The sequence below is a fragment of the Anarhichas minor genome, unplaced genomic scaffold, assembly GCF_050575085.1.
Source record: "Anarhichas minor isolate MPS153535 unplaced genomic scaffold, ASM5057508v1 ptg000004l, whole genome shotgun sequence".
NCBI lineage: Eukaryota > Metazoa > Chordata > Actinopteri > Perciformes > Anarhichadidae > Anarhichas > Anarhichas minor.
This window is the reverse complement of record NW_027466450.1, coordinates 9,314,297-9,334,818: the sequence shown is the minus strand read 5'-3', so window position 1 is coordinate 9,334,818 and position 20,522 is coordinate 9,314,297. Positions and strand designations below refer to the sequence as shown.

The following is a 20,522-nucleotide window of genomic DNA, read 5'->3' as shown; positions in this document are numbered from 1 at the left end:
ATGCCAACCAAACTAGGGAGATGCTATTTTAGATGGTTTATTGATCTTTATTTTGTGCGATTTTCCATTGATGCATTGACGGCACCAGTCATCTGATGAACAATTACAAAAGACCCCCCAAACTTTACCTAGTAGGCTGCCCAGATGCGTGTTGTACGTCAACCTGGTATCCACCAAATCAACACCTCAAGGAGCTGCTGCTTTTGACAAGGTCAGGGTGCTACACCTGTGCACACCGCCCCTCCGGTGACAATGTCTGACCTTCTGCTGTTTGACACTGGCCTCAAACTCTAACAGACTCAACAGGCTGACAGGAGAGATGCTTGCAACAACATCATCGTGACAACAAACACCTCCGTCTCTGAATATCTTTGAGAGAAATGAAACTCCACTCCTTCTATTAAATGTTTAGAAACTGTGCAGCAATAACAACCTGAGGTCTTATCTGCTTGGCATACAGAAAAATCTATAGGGGCCAGTCACACATCCTGTCACGGACACAAATAAACAACTGCTGAGAGCAACAACAAGATGCTGTGCGTTCCATATAGCTCACCAAGACACAATCCATTTTCCCAATTACGAGTGGCAGGCAGCAGGCAAGCAGAAAGAAAAGGACTTCAACTCTAATTAACCGTTTTAGACAAATTATTCCTGAGAGGCCGATTGTGTGGATGCACCACTGCCTTTTCAAAACCTTAGAGGACGCAAACTATAGATGGCACCTCTGTCAATAGTGTTGAGTGGAAATTAAACATTACTTTACTAATTAAAATGATTTTGTTTAGTTTAATTCAAAGATTCACATTAGCTGATTATTTAGTGTTTTAATTCTTTAAGCTCTGCTAGAGGGCGTACTCCTTCCTTTAGCAGCAGAGGCTAGCTGCTTCATGTGCCGGATCAGTCTCACTCAACACAGAGAGACACAAATTGATATTGATACTTTGATTCAACTCGTCAGCAAACAAGCCTGCATCCAAAAACTTGGAATAGGGAAGCAGTCTGATAAACACCTGGAATATAATTACGGCTGTATTTGCATTTGAAAAGATAAACAAAAATAAACATTATCAATCACTGCCATATAGTTTCAATGTAGCGTGTCTGTATTATCCGTGAGAGGGTTCAAAAATAGCTGTTGTCGCATGTTTTTTGAGACATTTAATCAACATTCCATTGGCGTTAGAATATTTCATCTTTCCTCTTTGATGCCTTGGACGTCAAACATGTCGTCCAAAATCATAAAATCATAAAGTTACGGACAGCTTACAGCAATGATTTGTGCAGTACAATATTTAAAGCGTGTGAATATTGATGGCACTGTTGCTCTTATTGTCTCATGCAGTCAAACACATCTTGAACCTCTCCATCCAAACTCAACGCAGTATCTGCGTACACCTTATGTGTTAGTCACAGGCAGACCTGTATTGTCTATGGACACTGTGATGGTTACACTTTCTGTGGACTGAAATATTTTCCTCCCTCGAGCTACGAAAATAAGTCAATTAGTATTTGTTTGGTGTCTAGCAAACACACGGATTGATTGCAGCTAATTTTCAACTGTGGGCTCTTAAAGACACAGAATCATAGAGACAGACATAGAGACAAAAGGCTCACTTCAACCTATCGGACTAAAAACCTTTGAGTGGTCGTTATTTTCCCCTCAGACCCACGGATGAGCATGAATACAGCCCTGCGTCTGCTGCTGAGCTGCAAGTACGCCGATCCATTTTGTATTCCGTCCAATGGCTGCTCGTGTGCGTAAGTGCAATTTCCACAGAGAAGTGCGTAAGTGTGCGTCAGTGACTCATTGCTGTATTGCCACAACAACTGTGGGGGTGTCGACCTCACGGTGATGTCAGTGTTGCCATGGAGACAGTAGAGCCAGGGAGGGGCTTAGATAAAGATGAGGAAAGGGAGAGAGGGGCAGGTGACGGTGAGAGACGGACACATGGGGCTGAGAGAGGAAAAATCCTTGACTCGTTGGTGCGCTTTCAGTCACATACAGTGTGTTTGTGTGCTTGTGTGAGTGTGTGTGTGTGCGTGTGTTTGTGTGCGTTTGTGTGTGTGCATGTGTCCAGCTGCAGGGTTAATAATTAAATATGCTGAAGGGTTACAAAAAGGATTAAGAAAGTAGACGTTCAACAGAGAGATTATGTTTGATTATGCATGCGTGTGTGTGTGTGTGTTTTACTCACCATCTGAGCAGAACTGATCCCTTGTACACAGTTTTCTCTCAAACAGGCAACCTGAGGTAGAAAGACAAAGAGGGCTAATAGGTTCTCAAAGTCAAAATATGCTCTCACATTTAGAAAACACAACAAAGTGAGCTTAACCCTGACTCATTATAATCAGCCTCAGATGTGGTTAATAAATCACACACACGTCTTTCATATTCAAATCCCACCTACACTTGACGTATCCTTTGTCAGACTTTTATATAATTGCACAAGGACATTATAACATAAGGACATTATTAGCATAAAACCTGCAACTTCTGAAAACCTTGAAATACAAAATCATCTTATTGTAGTATTTTGCTTCTGCAAAGACATCATCAGAAGGCATTACAGGCTGGACAGGCAGGCAGTGTTTCTACATTTGATAAGCCTGACGGGAGATCAAATGTGTTGTGGATGTGAAATACTGATTCGTTAGCAGGACAAGATCATTTTTGAGCAACACTGTTATGCTGATTTGTTAACTGGTTTGTAATTGAACAGTGTAGTTACTAGTATTTTTGGTAATTTCCTTGTATTTAGTTTTTAGCTGTTGCACTTATTTTAGGGTAAGACCTCATGGCAGAGTGGGAAGGAGCAGGTGGCTGACGACAGATAGGAACACAGCAGAACATGCATGGATTGTTTTGTCTATCGTTCTCTTTCACAACACACATCACGTCTCTTTTTGCCCCTACTCGCCAGAGGAAAAATCGTTTTTTTTGTCACTGTTTGCATGAACAAGACAGAAATAAATGGTATGAAATCTGTCTTTACAGTATGTGAGGAAATGACAGATAATTATTATCCCCAAATGAAATGGAAAAAAAAGGCAGGTGGGTAGCTGTTTGTCGGAAAGGTTGTGAACTGAATGGATAGAAAAGGTTGAGAACTTTTTCCTGAACCTTTAAATGAAGTGACGCAGAACCTACAGCGGTTTCAGTGACTCACCTCTGCTTTCTTTGAAGAGAAACACACACACACACACACACACACACACACACACACACACACACACACACACTGTGCGCACACAGTGCAAGTGAGTACCTTGTATGTCTTAGTTGTAATTTTTAACTTTGAAAGCTGAGGCTATATTTCAATGACAAATGGGGCAGTTTTATGGAATTCCTAATTTCACTTCATGTGGAATTATTTGGACGAAAGCTTACTCTCAATCTTGCACACAAATTTGATGACTTCTTAAAAAAAACAATAGAGTGGCCGGTACTGTTTTACAAAACAACATGCCCATTATCCCAGAGACCTGGGCTCTATGATCTGTGGAGGGTCAAGTGAACCTTTATGTGTGTAGCTGAAATAATGAGGTATCTGAGTAATTTTCACACACGTCACAACAATGTTGACAAGACATTATGCCTAAATGCCAATCTCAGTCATCAAATACTGACTGGTTGTCCAGGGAGGGACATCTGGTAGTATTGGGCCAATAAAGCAACATGGAGCTAAAACAAACAAACTGTTTGTTAATAGTTTATTTTCTGGGATTTAAAACGTGTTTCCATTTTTGGATCTCGCTTTATTTTCCTGTGCACTCAACATGCACAATGCACAATGCAACTTGAATAAAGAAATTAACATGACCAGCATCCTCCCAAGGCAGCAACATCAATCTTTTATTTTAATTTTATTTTTTATAAAAACAATTGTATTCATTGGTCATAGTCAAAAGTTCACACTAGCATGGTCAATTAGCACAAAGGTTCAAATGAATCTCAAATGCAATTTTAGCGGAAACCTGACCTACAGCAACAGCTCATCGGCTCTAGAGACGTCAGCTCTAACACAAGCGTCATACTGCGTGTGTGACAAAGGACAGTCGGACATATGGATGGATGGCTAATCAAGTGAACAGATGGATGGATGCATGTGTGAAAGAACAGAGATGGAAGCGAAGAGGCGTTAATGTTTTATGTTCAGTTTTGCTGTTTTTTTATAACTGGTTTGATGAATTGCAAGTGTATTATTGTTATCTTTCTATAAAAGTGAGCTGCTTTAAATGTCTAAAATAAACTGTAATCAATTGTTCCTACGGAAGATTTGGGTGATTGCACTCAAAAAATAAAAAAAATAAAAAAATATGCCTCATATAATTCACATTGCTTTATATATACAGTACAAGGTGGAGGGGAATAATGTTAGTGGCAACCCTTCTGTTAGTACAAAATCATGCTCACTTGTTTTTGTCAAAAGAAACCTGAGGAAGAGAACATCATTGGCTTTTTCAATCTCAGTCTGAATTACTCATTGAATTAACTCCATACTTTGCAAATCTCCACCTACATGTGTCAGACAGACATCATTTCTTTTTCTTTTTGGCTGCAAAAGCTTGGGGAATAAAATACATTAAAACCTATCTTTGGGGAAAGTACTGTATAATGGATGTATAAATGAACTTGTTGCATCAATAACAAATGATGACAGTTTAATGCATCCATCTACAAAAAGAAAAAATATTGAAATAATTGCAATAATCAATAAACTGAAATTACTACAGCTGCCATTATCGTTATAATAACATAGACTGCTGCTGCCACTGCCCTTTCTTATGCTGAGTGAAATGTGAGGTGGACACGTTCAGGCATCAGTAAATACATTTTTTTAAATGTAGGAAACAATTATTGTTTGAATATGCAACCGACAGTATATCTCTGATTAAAAGCAATATTTTCTGTCTTGAGTGTATAGTATACTTTTTGTGGTCCATAACTTTTTATCTCTTCTTTCATGTTTAAAACTTAAATTTGCTGTCTGTTTTTTTAATTGTATTCATGCACTGTATGCTATTCTTGACATAATCTATTTATCCCCAACAACTGGATTTGGTGGTTTTCCTACTCCCTTCTTGTTAGAAAGGACTACAAATGAAAACGTATTTGGTTGCATGACAAGAATCACAATTCTCTAAAAGGGTCCTAAGAACAATATATAAAACACTTACTAGACTCAGGTTTTCTCTCCTTCCCCATCATTGTCCATATGATGTCCTCTGCCTCAGCCTAATCTCATTATCAGCCTCTATTTACCCACATATCCCATCTCTCTCTATGGCAAATCATTTACAGGTCGTTTTGGAAGAATGACACGTAAATACAGATATCCCTGAATCCAGTCTCTGTTGGAATATTACAGGGGCATGGCGGTGATGCCACAGATGATAAAGTATCCCACAGTCGGATGAGATCACCGTAAAGTCATTAGCCACTTAGACACATCATGTACCTTTGGGAATATTACAGGAATATGACCCGTAGAATGTCTGATAAGGACCTTGCCATCATCAGTATCATCACCAAGATCATCTTACCGTATTTGTCTGAGAGTCCTGGTTGGCACAGCACGGTTAAAAGGAGCAGAGCTCGCCATGACTTAAGGTGTTGCATGATCCTCTGAAGCCTGCCGGCAGCGGAGGAGATGCAGAGAGAAAGATGCGGAGTCCCCTTGCTTCGGTCCCTCTTTTAAATCCCCATCTTTTTTCAAACGACTCGCAGCCAGTGTCGAGAGCTCACACTGCACCCAGAGAGCCCGTGTGACAGAACAACATAAATGAACGGCTGAATAAAACAAACTAATTCCACAGCGACAAGGCGGGGCGTGATGGGAAGGAGGATATGGACGAGCGACGTAGTAACGACACACCGCTGCACGACTGCGGAAATAACGGAGGCTACAACCTGAAGAAGAAGAAGATGAAGAAGAAGAAGAAGAAAAGCAAGGAGCTCTCTGAGACGCGAGGGATGGACCTGCAGCTACGTCATCGCGGGTTAATGGGTGAAAGTGTTATCTTCCACCTACAAACATGACGTCATGAGCTCATTATTCATAAACGTGCATGCACACAAAACGTGGGGACTGCATCGAACAGCTTACAGGTGAGCACGTGTTGGCCGACGTACATGCAAGTCTCATATCTTAAGCTCATAGGGTTATGTTGATATAACATATGCATTTTTATTTTGTCTGTCCCTATAGCTTTCATGAAATCTCTAGGATTTGTCTCAGTAGTTCTCCATCTGACATGAACACTAGTAAGTGTCTTTTTTTGGTGATGGAACGAAAACGTGCTACACAATTTAACATTGCTTTTGATAAATGAGCCTGCACTTTGCTTCCATAAGATTGGAAGGAAGGATGTCAACAAGAGCAATCTGAACGCACTATGCCTGAAGTGCTTACACATGCAGAGTTCACCTCAGTCTCAATGTAGCACATTATGGACATCCTAACTGGAGGTTCACTGCTTTATTATTGATCCTAATTGATCCCTTCTGATTGGAACGGCATTGAACATGGCAGAGAGTCCATAGACTAGAGAGCCCCACTTCCACCGAGGAAGCGGTGTCGCTGCAGTCCATGTTGTCCAGTTGTCCTCTTGCTCCCTCTGGTGTCTTTCAAGAAAACAAACTGAACTACCATGTTGTAGCTCTCTCTCTCTCTATATATATATATATAATATTCAATATGAATGCAAACGTCTATTTTCCTGTTAAGTATAAGGCCTTGTGTGATAGAGTCTTTACATCATTACATTGTTTGAGACTGAGACACTTGGAATAGGCTACAATGTCTAAATGTCCCATGCACTTAGCTATCATCCACCCATGATCTCTTATCAATGTTTAGCAATCTGTTATACCAGCAAACCCTTATTTGATTATCAATAATAACTCATTATAATAATGATACTAGTGAATTGTATTTCCATGCTAAAAAGGGTTGGGGTTAGGTCTATGAAATTGTATTATAAATCAAAGCCAGTGACTTTTTGATTGACAAAGCCAATTGACTGTGATAAAAGAGGAAGGAGTCTTTCTATCTAGCATGAGTCATAAATCACGTTATTTGATTTGACGTCAAATTGTTGGCACATTGTCTTGTCTGGCTTTTGATATCATATCTCTCCTAAGATAGACCTCAAATAGATCTGGAACGAGTTTCCCTGTAAGTCTATGAAGATATTCAGGTTTCCATGTTACATGCTTGCATGCAATCACAAACATGCAAACACACACACACACACACACACACACACACACACACACACACACACACCTACCTACACACCTACACACCTACACACACACAAGGACTGCCTATGTCTATCTCTCTGTCTTCCTCTCCTTTGCTCTCATCCGTTCATCAATGTGTCACTTTTGTGCGACAGCTCAACACATTGGCATGTGTGTATGCGTGTTTGGTTGGTTGCTGGGCAACCTGCATACAGTGTCTATGCAGGATGAAACCAGCTGAACACCCTTCACCTGTACACACTATTTAAAACAGCATAGGATTTTCACCATGTATCTCTATTATACTGCTACTCTTATCACCAGATCTAGTAAGTCTGTGACTGTATTGCTAATTGTTTATTCACCTGAACACAAATCAATGTAAAGGTGTCTTTGTAATGTCGTCTGTGTAATTAAAACGCCTCTATGGCTTAGTGTCCCGTGTCCAGTGGTTAAAACAGGATCCTCACACATTTTAGCATTCCAAACATGGTGAATGAGTAAAGTAAAGACGACATGATAGATAGAAGTGGCACAATTATGTCTCTATAAATGACATTTTAGTACAAGACATTTACCAACGTGTAAAATCCAGGCAGGGTTAATGGCAGTGACAATATCTCATTGTGAAAAGGAGAAGGCGGAATCAAATGAATTTTTGGAAAATTATCTATGACTCAATCAAAAAAAAAATCCAGACAAAGCAATAAAATAGAGATCTGTGGTGTACAACATCATTGGGTTAATTGGCTTTTTCTAACGCACAGTTGGGGACTTTTTTACAAATATTATCTTATTATAATATTGCATTATTCCCCAAAAAAGAATAATGGCATGGCACTGTAGGGTTTGGCTGCCATGTACTGTTGGCATTCTCAGACATGGTGCATGCGTCTGTCTGTGTGATATATGTTCCCGTCATGCCGGGATCTGGATGCTAATTTAAGAGTGTCTTATGGGCTACAGGTCAGCTATTGCTCCTGTGGGGTTGTTAGGCAACTCGGAACTCATTTTCTGTTTTGTGCTGATGATGTGCTCTTCAACATGGGAAACTCCAGGATGAGTGCTCCAGTCATATCAAAATACAATACAGGCAAGTCACATCACGCTCATATCAGGTCCTCTCACATCATCCGTCAAAGTGAAAAGCCCCAATCATCATTTCTGGTAACTGTTTAAACTAATGACTCTAAAACTCATATCTGAAACCTTGTTGTGTGTCTGCATCCCGCTCTAAAACTGAGCCCCTGTCTATTCAGGGATCTTACCCGGACCACTTGGGACCTTTGGCATTGGAACGAGCAAAGTCATAGTCCTGGAAGGGACCTGGTGAGTCCTGGATTCCCAGAGCCAAAAAGGACAGAAAGACCTTCTGATAATGAGGAACATACTCAGTTTCAGGACAGTAGCATAAAGCTATAGGAAAGTTCACTTCCTAGATTTATGTGAGCATTAGAACTCCATATTATATTCTGATTTTAGAATTGCTTTTGGACACCATTTTTTTCATTTGGTACTTGAAATCACAGTTTGGTTGTCAGCAGTATCCTAGGACATATCAGTAAAAGCAGCAGCATCATTATTGTTATTTTTGTTGAGGGTGTCTGGTTCTAACTTCAGTCCCATGATGCTATGTAAAGCGTCTGGAAAACCGAGTTCAAATGCTTAAAATAGAGCTGACACGACCAGCAGCTGATACACACACTGCTCTGTGAAACACAAATACCCGCACGACCACCACACAAACTCCCCATAATTTAATTCATTCTTCAGGATAAACACGAATGAATAGGCTGTCGGGCAAGGGGGGGGCCTAATTTACCCCATTTACTGTACTACCATCATTTGAACATCTTGGTTTTATAGTAAACTCTAAAGATCCTGTGATCATTTTAATAATCTGCAGACCGCCCAGGCCTAACAGTGTTTTTATCCAAAAGTTTGCTGAGTTACTATCCCATTTTACATCAAAGTATGACAACATTTTTATCTTAGGTGATTTTAACATACATGTCTGCTGCCCTTCCCAGACTTTTGTCACTGATTATGAACACCCTGGAATCTTTTAACCTCAGCTATACAGGACCCCACACACTCAAAGGGTCACATCCTTGACCTGGTTATTTACAGTGCTCTCTGCCCCTGACAACTTTGAGACTAAGGATATCTGTGTGTCTGATCACAAAGCGGTTTTATTCAATGTGGTTTTTAAAGCACGTATGGGTTTGGCCCCAAAATATATGAAGAAATGTTGACCCCTGGAAATGAGCTAGCCTGCAGCCTTAGCTCCTCGAGTGAGGCCCTTCTGGCTGTTCCAAAGTGGAGGCTAAAAACTAAAGGTGACCGTGCTTTTGCCATCAGGGCCCCTCAGCTTTGGAACGACCTGCCTGAGGAGATAAGGCTTGCAAAATCAGTAATCTCTTTTAAATCACTTCTTAAAACCCATTTTTACAGACTGGCTTTTATAGGGATGTCATCGCTTTACTACTTCTAATTATTTTATTTCATTTATTTCGTTTATTTCATTTAAACTTGTTGTTTAGATATTGTGAGACTAGAAAAGACAGACCAAGTATGAAAACACTTAAAGCCTCAACACACCAATGGTCAAACCAAACAGGTGGTTTAACGTATCAGAATTGTGTAAGTGTGCACAAACTGCACTTGAATGACATCTCCCCTACTCGCTTGTTAGTTTAGTTGCATCTATTAAAACTAGATTCCTCATCATCATCGGCCTTTTCATTATCATCTTCATTACCACCAACACATTCACACACAGTAGGTCCGATGACAGGGCAGGACAGAGACGCCTCACGAGCCTGTGGGCTGGCTCTCAGCTGTGCAGCCTGTGTGCAATGTCTGTCTGGTATACACCAACAGCATTCATTCAAATACTCACATACACAATATGTAGTGCTATGCTGCAAAGGACCTTGTAAACACATTTATTAATATACTGTATATTAATATCATTCATTTACTGGAGGGTTACCTTAACCCCACTTCCTACTAAACCCCAACCATTAGCCTAACCTTAATCTAACTGATGTTTTTTGGTAGTCTTTTGGTATTACCGCTCACACATAAAAATGTTAAAATGCTGCATTTAACCAATAGTGCTTTGCTGATCTGCGCAGGTTTGTCCACACACATAGAGGGTGTGTCAGCCCAGTGGAGAGCGCTTATGACAAAATGGAGAGTGTGAGTGACCTTCCCAGCAGCACCTCTATCAGTCAAACCATACAGCTCCTCATGTAACCAAGGGGAAACACATAACTCAATCGTAGCTCTATGGCTACTGGCAGGGTAGCACCGTAACTCAAAGATTATACAAGATAAATCCTATTGTGAGGCATTAGGATCAACTGCTATATACTATTATGTGACTTCAGAGATTAAATGAATACGGTGTAAGGTTTTGAAAAGTGGCGGTCATTAACGTGTTATGGGTCGATAAAAATTATATCTCAACAAAAAGAGGAGTGTGCTTTCATGATCCAGTTTCTTAAACCCCGTAAACCTTCCATATACTGAATTACAACAAGTACACCTGCTATTTCAAACATGTCAAGCTATTCTAAACTGACTTAAAATGGGATGTGATCTATTTCAGTCCACTGAAATATAGATTTGTAGCACCCCGGTGGATTATATTTCCTCTGCATGTGGTTTACAGATAGTGTTCATGAAAGAAGCCCATGACAACTGCAGAGACTGACTGACTCACTCCCTTACTCACACACATACAGGCAAGCACACAGAAGGCCACCGCCCTTTCCGATAGTTGAAACCAGAACCCTTGGACAGCTGAATCGAGGGCACGTAACAGGCACATGGGGGGAGGAATTAGGAGAGAAGAAGGGCCTGAGAGGGGGATGAGATGTGACATATGGATGACATACCAAGATACTGAAATAAAATGATTTACAAAAATGTCATCTAAGTAATATAATTTCTCCTGAAAACAAGAAGTCAACTCACTGTGTTAATTAAACTAAAGCAGCCATATTATTCTGTTTTTAACTATGACCTTTTTTTCAAAAGTACCCTATAGTCTTACCAGAAGGGCACCATCTTTGCTCATTTACAGATTAAAGATGATTAGACGAAAGTATCCTGGAGTAGGAATGGAAGACATTTGCTAACATTTGATTGACATCTCCATTGTGTTTTCCCTTTGTGAAGCCGTCTTCCACAATGGGTCGACTGTGATCTTTCCTCAGATGGAGCCTGGATTTAAAATACTTGCAGTGTGATCAATTGAAGGAAAATTGGGTTTAGGTAAAGTGGAGGGGTGGAGTTGGAGGTGGTGGGATTACAGACGGGGTCAATGGAGAGCAAGGGAGGACGGATTGGAGGGTTTGGGTTGGGAGTGGGTGTGGTAAATCTACAAATAGCTGTGCTCAGTGTCTGGTATTTCTTCACTTCACTTCTCTCCCAGTTGCCCAGTGGGACAGTTGGGTCTCAGAAACCTCCATCAAGACCACAAGACAACCAAACAGTCAACCAGCCATGAGTAAGTCTTATTCATCTTCGGCCCAGACGGCCTCCTCGTACCGTCGCACCTTCGGCTCTGGCGTCGGGTCAACCCCAATGTCCTCCGTCTTCTCATCTGGAGGCGGTGGCCGAAGCGCCACTGGAAGCCGCATGTCTTCCAGAGTCTATGAAGTTAAGAGCAACGCTATTCCCTCCTATTCTGCATACCGGGTGTCCTCTGGTGCTGGGGGAGCTGGGTTCGGCTCCTCTTCAGCCATGCGCACCTATTCTGGCGAGAAACTCGACTTCAACCTGGCCGATGCCATGAACCAGGACTTCCTCAACACAAGGACCAACGAGAAGGCCGAGCTTCAGCATCTCAATGACCGCTTCGCCAGCTACATCGAGAAGGTGCGCTTCTTGGAGCAGCAGAACTCAGCGCTGACGGTGGAGATTGAGCAGCTGAGGGGCCGCGAGGGGCACGGGCGCGTGGCTGAGATGTTTGAGGAGGAAATGAGGGAGCTGAGGAGGCAAATAGAGACCCTCTCCAACCAGCGCGCCCGCGTGGAGGTTGATAGAGACAACCTGGGTGACGACCTGCAGAAACTGAAGCTTAGGTAGGTTGGAGGATGGCTGAATGAGCAGATGGATTGACGTGTACCAATGGATGCACCGTTAAAGAGTGTCAATGAATGAGGAAAAAGGGCGGAAGGCAGCTTATTGTTTTAACGGTATGTTCCAGAAACCTGAGTGAGGAAGAAGCCAATGTTAACTGTATCAGAAATATAAACACCAGCTGAATAGTTTAGAGTCCCGGTCACATTGCACTTCTATTAGTGGGTAGTACAAATGTCTTCATCAGGGGTTTCCAACTTTTTGGGCCTGTGATGAGCAGTTTAACCAGATAGTGATGTCCACCTTTCATAAAATAGGTGTAACAGAAATACTGTTACATTTTTAAAATATTTTTCATGTCATGACCCTTCAGTTTTTTTTCTTGCGACCCTTTGGGGCTCTTGACCCACAGGTTGGCAACTGCTTGTCTAAAACAGGGTGACTCATGGCTGGATGTTTATATAGAAGAGACAATGGGGAGAAATGGAAAGCAGGAGAAGGGAGAAGAGCCCAGCATGTGGCATTAAAGACATTTCGAGAGAGAGAGAGAGAGAGAGAGAGAGAGAGAGAGAGAGAGAGAGAGAGAGAGACTTATAGCCAAATAGGAATGAAGCTGAGGACAGACAGACAGATAAAGTTTTAGCCAAGCACAAAGAGAAGTATAATGACAGATGAACACACACAGCCAGTTATGTTTGTAAATGGCGAAAGTAAAACTAAGAACAAACATTTAAGAAAATCCAAAAGACTGTGACAGAGAGAGAGAGAGAGCGCTGTGATGTGGGTGTATCTCTGAGTGGTCTATTTGTAGCTGCTGGGTCAGCTCTTTGGATTTTGTATTCCTGTCCCAGCAATAGCAGGCAGCATCATGGAAGTTTGTATAGAACATTCACTTTTCACTTTCTTTTAAATGGTTGCCTGAACCATTGAGTGAAACTTGCCAAAGCACCTGCTGCTCTCACTGAGATCAAAATACTCACAGAGACCCCCTGCCTGTCAACAGTTACAATGCACGCACGCACCCACCCACACACACACCCACACACACACCCACACACACACACACACACACACACACACACACACACTCCTTATCCTTACAAACAACCATATATATATATATATACATATTGTTGCGGGGTCGTCACAATATGTATACATTATATAAATGCATTTCTTTCTACATTTTCCAGTTGTTCAGGGGGCAAAGTGAAATGCTTATTTTAGAGACAGCACCCCCGAGGGCACACCTCTCTGTTCCTCTCTCACTGTTACCCTTCTGACTCTGACAGTGTGACAGCAGCTGCATCACAGCTTTAGGACTCAAAAAGCAAATGTGTGTGTAGGAGTGTGCTCGCGGATGCATTACTCACTTATGGGGTCAACATGCACATCCCCATAATGTAGATCATTTACATTTTTAGGTGAAGACTTGGTTTGGTGTGTGTGTGGATATGGACACAAATAAATGTGTCGTTGTCTCGTCAGTTCTAATATAATAAGCCGAAAAGAACAGAGCGCAGAAGGCTGGAGGAATGAGAGGTGTAGCTAGTTTATTTGTCTCGTAATTGGTCGCTGGAGAAGAAGCCATGCTCTCTAACACAGTTGTTTTGTTTGTAGTCGTTTGTGTTTCAACCTTCTCTGCCCTTGTTCTCTCCAGACTGCAGGAGGAGATCCACCAGAAGGAAGAGGCTGAGAACAACCTTTCTGCCTTCAGAGCCGTACGTTCTCTATTTCCATAAAATCACTGCTTTATATCTAAATACATCTCAACACATCTCATTTAATCCCCAAAGCCTGAAGTAAAAAGAGAAACACTCCATGCTCACACAACTGTCTTCACTCTCCCATCCACCACTTTATTCCTATAACTTCTTTCCCCCCCCCCCCCTACACCTTTTTTGACCTCTTCTGTTAGTTATGTTTAAAATTGTTCTGTGTCTGTGTTGTATCCAGGATGTTGACAATGCCACTCTGGCCAGGCTGGACCTGGAGAGACGCATTGAGAGCCTGCAAGAGGAGATTGCCTTCCTCAAGAAGATTCATGAAGAGGTCTGTTGATATGTCTATACACTCTGCAGGCCACCACACCTTCAGTATGTCTATGTATTATGTATATGTGTGTGCCGTATCATATTACAACTCTGCGTGAGGCTATATTGTAACATTAGATACGTACAGTATATCTGAGCCTCTGTAGGCCTGCAGCTCTTCAAAGAGATCACATTCAAACACACCCACTGATATATATATATATATTTCTTATGCACATTTACACCGTCCAACACTCTCCCAATACAAAATGCAACTATTTGGGCATATACATAGGTCTTAAGCAATGCAAATGAAAAAAAGTGCAATGGACACATTTGTGCACATTCACCAACAGACATCAAAGGACATACCGAGCTACACACCCAGACATATGCCGGCACAGTTGAGTTCCCTTCCTGTCGTTTTGTCATCTCGGCCTCAGCTTTGACCTCTCAGAAATGCTGAACTGCCGATTGGTAGAAGAGCATGTCAGCTGTTGTGTGTGTGTGTGTGTGTGTGTGTGTGTGTGTGTCTGTGTGTGAGGGAGATAGAGAGGGAGAAAGAATGTGTGCATGTGAACAGATGCAAAGCTTTTTATATCTTCTGGTTTGACCAGAAGACAGCTGAGTGGGACCAAAGCTTACTAGTTTCACAATGTTATCCAGTGCTATTCTTGATTTCTAATGTTGTTTTAAGAAATGCACTACCGGGCTAATTTATGTTTTTTTTTGTACCTCTATATTAATATGTAAATAGAATGCCAAATTTTTTTTTTTTTGACATTGGTGATTAGTGCAGACCAGGCTTAAATTAGAGTTTGCTTTCTGTGTCCTAATCTGTTCCCCACAAAAAAAACGTTTCTTCCTCATCCCCATCCTGTCATAATTCCTTTCTTATTTTGTTTATAATATATATATGTATGTATTTGTATCTTCTTGTCACCTTGCAGGAGATCCGTGAGCTGCAGAGCCAGATGCAGGACTCACAGGTGCAGATCCAGATGGACATGTCTAAACCCGACCTGACTGCCGCTCTGAGGGACATCCGTGTGCAGTATGAGGGCATCGCCGCCAAGAACATCTCAGAGGCTGAAGAGTGGTACAAGTCTAAGGTAGGGCATGAGCACACACACACACACACACACACACACACACACACACACACACACACACACGGATAGTCTGGTTCAGCTGTTGTGTTTTTAATACCTCATCCCCTCTCTCCTCAGGTGACTGATCTGAACCAGGCTGTGAATAAGAACAATGATTCGCTGCGTCAGTCCAAGCAGGAGTCCATGGAGTACAGGCACCAGATCCAGTCCTTCACCTGTGAGATTGACTCACTCAAGGGCACTGTGAGTATTGCCTGCAGTCCCTCTCAGTGTTGTTCAAACTTTTATTTTCTTAATAAATATAACAATATTTTCCGTCGATGGCACACCGCCTTTGTCTCCGTCTTTTGACCGCTTTCATTCTGGGTTCGACCACTTTGTTCCACTTTTAACTGCATGCCTCTGTTCCCTTGTAGAACGAGTCTCTGCTGCGCCAGATGAGAGACATGGAGGACCGCATGACCAACGAGGCTTCTGGGTACCAGAATACTATCACACGGCTGGAGGAAGAGATTGCTAAAATGAAGGTAATTAGCTTAGTGATTTTACACGGACTCTGCAGTCCAACAGATTATAGAAAGTATGGTGCAGAATTTAGGACATGTTTCACTCTGGTAATAATCTTTGACTAGAGATCATAGATCTAGCCACTATGTAGCTTTTTATTGTAAAATTTGTAATTGACTGAAAGCTCCAATGGGAACACTGTCTATGTTTGTGATTTCACAGCTATTACAAATATACAACAGCTTTTCCTTCAAACAGCGTTGGTCCATTTACTGTTGAGGATGTGCTCAGTGTGAAGTGTGTTTGAGCAGACGATCAACATTCTTATGTATTGATTCAAAGGATGATATGGCTCGTCACCTGAGAGAGTACCAGGACCTCCTCAATGTGAAGATGGCCCTTGATATTGAAATCGCCACCTACCGCAAGCTGCTGGAGGGAGAGGAGAGCAGGTGTGTGTGTGTGTGCTGTTCACGTTCGGATGTGGCTGAAGCTAAACAGCTTAAGTTTTGACTTCATTTGTATTTTGGTATTTCCCTCCTATTATCCGCTTGTGATGTTGAAATATGTGTTTCTCCTTCAGGATCACTACCTCCATGCCTCTCCAGTCTGCTTATTCCTCTATTGGATTCAGAGGTAGGAGCAACAGTGCACAAATAAATACCCATAAAATCCATTTTACATTCCGGATGAGTCAATGAGGGATAAAAGAAAATGTCTAATTATAGCTTGGGACTGTATATGGTAGGTGCTATTTTGAGGCCATTACAAGTTGCGCATCCTGCACTGACATATTCTAACCACCGTGTGGCGATACATGACGTGTCAAAAACCTTCATGGCTTTTTATGCACAGGGGCAATCATCAGCAAGCCACACATCAATAATCACACAACTTAGCCCATTCGCTTGATGTATCAATAGTCCAAATGTGCAATTCATCTTTGCCAATGTGTCCCCTTGAGCCACTTTGTGGCTGCTTAAACGAAAACATTGAGCAGTAATTAAGGATGATGTATTAGATGCAGTGAGTGCAGGATATGAGTTTGAATATTAATCTTTTAAGTGGCAGTCATACTAGGGCCACAGACTGATTCACGGCTGTCCCCTTCATGTGCAAGGCGTGTCATTATGTTGTTCAAAGCTAATTAGAACAATGTTGAGCTAATGTCTTCTGACTGAATGAACTTGGTGTAAGTGTAGTAAAGCTTATTGTTTGAGTTTATGAAGGAGTAAAACAGCTGTATGAATGCATCGTTTCAGAGACCAGTCCCGAGGCCAAGCAACCGCGCTCCTCAGAGGTTCACTCCAAGAAGACTGTTGTCATCAAGACCATAGAGACCCGCGATGGAGAGGTTCGAGCACACACGCAAACATATATACTGTGATACTCAACACACCTATCCCAATATACTGAGTTTCGAGATGACATTTATCATTTTCCAACTGAACCATTTTCATTTGTTATATTCTTATCCAGATGAAGTATTCTATGAGCCAGGGCGCTAGTGCCCAGTCTGTAAGTCTGGTTCCAATATCCCACTATCATCTGTTCACTGGGCTGAAGCAAACTACCAGATTTTGGATTTCTGCCTAAAATAGGCCGAAGTTTGCATGTGGCTATGACAGCAATGCCAGGATGGATCCTGCAGAGAGTATAAAGCAATCTATGTATTGGAATCACAGCTGCAAAACAAATTATATTCTCTAACTCCCTGAGATCTTGTAGTTTGTGCCGACCCTTTATAGACACATAAGTGAACCTCAACACTCCTCACCGGCTTCCGTGAAGAAGCTTCACTTTCACTGCACAGCACTTCACTCCAAACGAAAAAAATCCTGCTTCACTGTTGATGGAAAATACTGTCACGTATTATCTGCAACACTCTACAGTCCTTAACGTAGATAATTCATTTTTCTTTTTTATCTTTCTCCTCCTCAGGTTGTCAGCGAGTCCACACAGCATCAGCAAGACATCATGTAAACCGGACGAGGCAACGTTACCAACACTATATATAACCGATTAATACAAAATAGTACACAAATTTATATTTTCCGACCACGATTTATAAGCTGAGCCTATTTTTAGGGACAAAACGTTGAACATTTAAGATGATTTAAATGTCAACACAAAATGATATGAGGGAACCCAACCAGTTAAATCTTTAGACATTGTACTACAGTATATACATCTTACACAGGACAGATGCAGTATGCTCTATCACTGTTTTTGGCCTGGTTTTAAAATATGGTCATTCCAAGATTTATGCTTTATTCATGTTACTTTCCTTCTCTCAAAAACACCTGGATTTGTTATATCTTGTCTGCAAAAATAATTCAATGGCAAGAATAGAGTTTCAAATTAACAACAAGGCTTTGTGTGGGCCCAGTATCCACAGGGAGGTTTTCAAGGTGCAAGACAGATCGATGGGCCTCAAACACCATGGTCAAAAGTAATATTGTAATGTTTACTTTTCACTGCACATATTCCAAGTCTTTCTGCGCAAATGTACAAGGATATAACTTGATTAAGAAGGCTTATATTTGTGTAACGGATTTAAGGAAAGTGAGATGTTGTGTCCGAAACATAGACATCTGATGAAAAAGGAACTCAGTCATGTTTGAAGTTTGAGCTCTAAAGCATGTGCTGTGTGTTTGATTGTATGAGAATGGGTGACCATGTTATGCTGCTTCCCTGTGGCCAGAAACTCAAATAAAGACAGTTGTTACCACCGTTTGTCACCTGAGTCAGCCAGTTTCTAAAGATGTTGTATACATAGCACATGTGTTGTCTAAGATAGTCTCCATTTTAAATCTACTCATTAGTATTCCTCAGATAGCGCGCATGCCTTTGCGTTGGTTCCTTTATGGACTACTTCACTGCATTCATCATCTGATGTGAGCTGCTTTAGCTTCCTGAAATGATACTAGCTCTCCCAGCCAAGCGTGACCGTCTTCTGTTAAGATTGAATGCACTTTTATACAGAAAATAGGAGTTGCCTCCCTGTTGAAATGATCAGTAACAGGACTGATCTCGCTGCAAGGAGAAGTGAACAATGGCTTATTAATGAGCTGGCCTCCGTCGTGCTTTGTTTCTCGCAGGAAGCAGATTAGCACAGCATCAAGAAATCTATAGTCCATGCCGTTTGTGTCTGAAGTCACTGGACTGAAAATGTCAGCAAAGATTAAAAAAAAAAAAAAAGAAGTGGAGGTAGAGGAGAACGAAAAGAAAAATACAGCAAAGGCAGACAATAAACGAGCATGCAAGAAAGAAAGCGAGACCGGGAGAGTGGTACAGGGAGACAACGAGAAAGAGACAGAGAGAGAGGGTACAAATGTAATGAAAAGGTTAATCAGACACAAAGAAAAAAGGGACGAGGCTGAACAAAGACACAGAGAGAAAGAAAGTGAGAGGCAGTCCTTTCAATGCTTTAGAGCCATGTTGATCAGAACTTTCTGTCTCTGTCACGGTTTCTTCGCCACTGCCCTCAGCTTCCCAATCATTATAGGACAATAAAAAAGGGCAGCATGTTCCTCTTCCATTTCCTTCAAATGAAGTCAACGTCTGTGACTTCTCCTCTCTCAGCTGGTTGAACGTATATGTTGAGGAATTTAGGAGTAGAAAATGTTACACATGGCCCCTTTGTTGTGCTGCTTAAAGCTTCTTTTTTTTTAACACAAAAATACATTATGGTGGAGACCTCATTTACAATACAGCCAGTTCTATAAACTCTGACTGTTACGTGAAATGCATGTACAGCGCACCTGACCATTGCAACTTCACGCAACACCACTAAATAGGTTAGCTAGGTTAGGAACGTGCAAGTCAGGCAGACAGGAACGTGTTTGTGGTAGTGGTGCGCATGATTTTTTGATATGCTTCAGAGAATATTTGTTGTTTGTACTCATGAATGCACCTCTGTATACATACATCCCTATGTAGGAACAGTGGAGACAAACAAATCCATCAGATTGTAGAATCACAATGTTTATCATATTGTAGGTCCATATAAATTCATGCTATCAATAATAATAATAATAATAATAATAATAATAATAATAATAAGGTGATTTGTACACATTTAAACAGGGTGGTAGGAAAATGAATTGTCGTCTCTTCTCACAATGTGGAGCAATTATTAAATTACTGATGGTTGCTGATAATCAGTTGAGGCTCAGTTTGTTTGCTGCTCTTCAACATCACACGCTGAAAGAACAGCATGAGAACGATACAAGTGCATCCACCACCCAGTCAAACCAATAGGACGTACAGTAGAAACACAATATGAAACAGGTCCAATCTGCTGGATAAAATTAAAGTAAAACAGTTGCACATTTGAAAATTATTTACAGTTCAATATCTACAACAGGTATTTCCCCAACAAATATTCAGTAGCAATGGGCACAGAAAACAGAAAATGTATTTCTAATAATCCATTTCAGGCCCAACTTACAAACGTTTTGAATTACCATTTTGTCATTTTTTTGTCTTTCAATGTTAATGTTAAAGACATTGATGACTAGAGTG

The 20,522-nt window shown here is 41.2% G+C and overlaps 1 protein-coding gene across 1 annotated transcript; it reads left to right on the top strand.

Moving 5' to 3' along the window:
* The first annotated feature begins 11,700 nt into the window (after window positions 1-11,700).
* Window positions 11,701-18,872, top strand: desma (desmin a). Its single transcript, XM_076104061.1, has 10 exons — window positions 11,701-12,345; window positions 14,004-14,064; window positions 14,300-14,395; window positions 15,327-15,488; window positions 15,606-15,731; window positions 15,905-16,015; window positions 16,338-16,447; window positions 16,579-16,631; window positions 17,258-17,349; window positions 17,937-18,872. The coding sequence occupies exons 1-10, from the start codon at window positions 11,765-11,767 to the stop codon at window positions 17,976-17,978; spliced, it is 1,434 nt and encodes a 477-aa protein (XP_075960176.1). The 5' UTR covers window positions 11,701-11,764; the 3' UTR covers window positions 17,979-18,872.
* The last annotated feature ends 1,650 nt before the right edge of the window (window positions 18,873-20,522 follow it).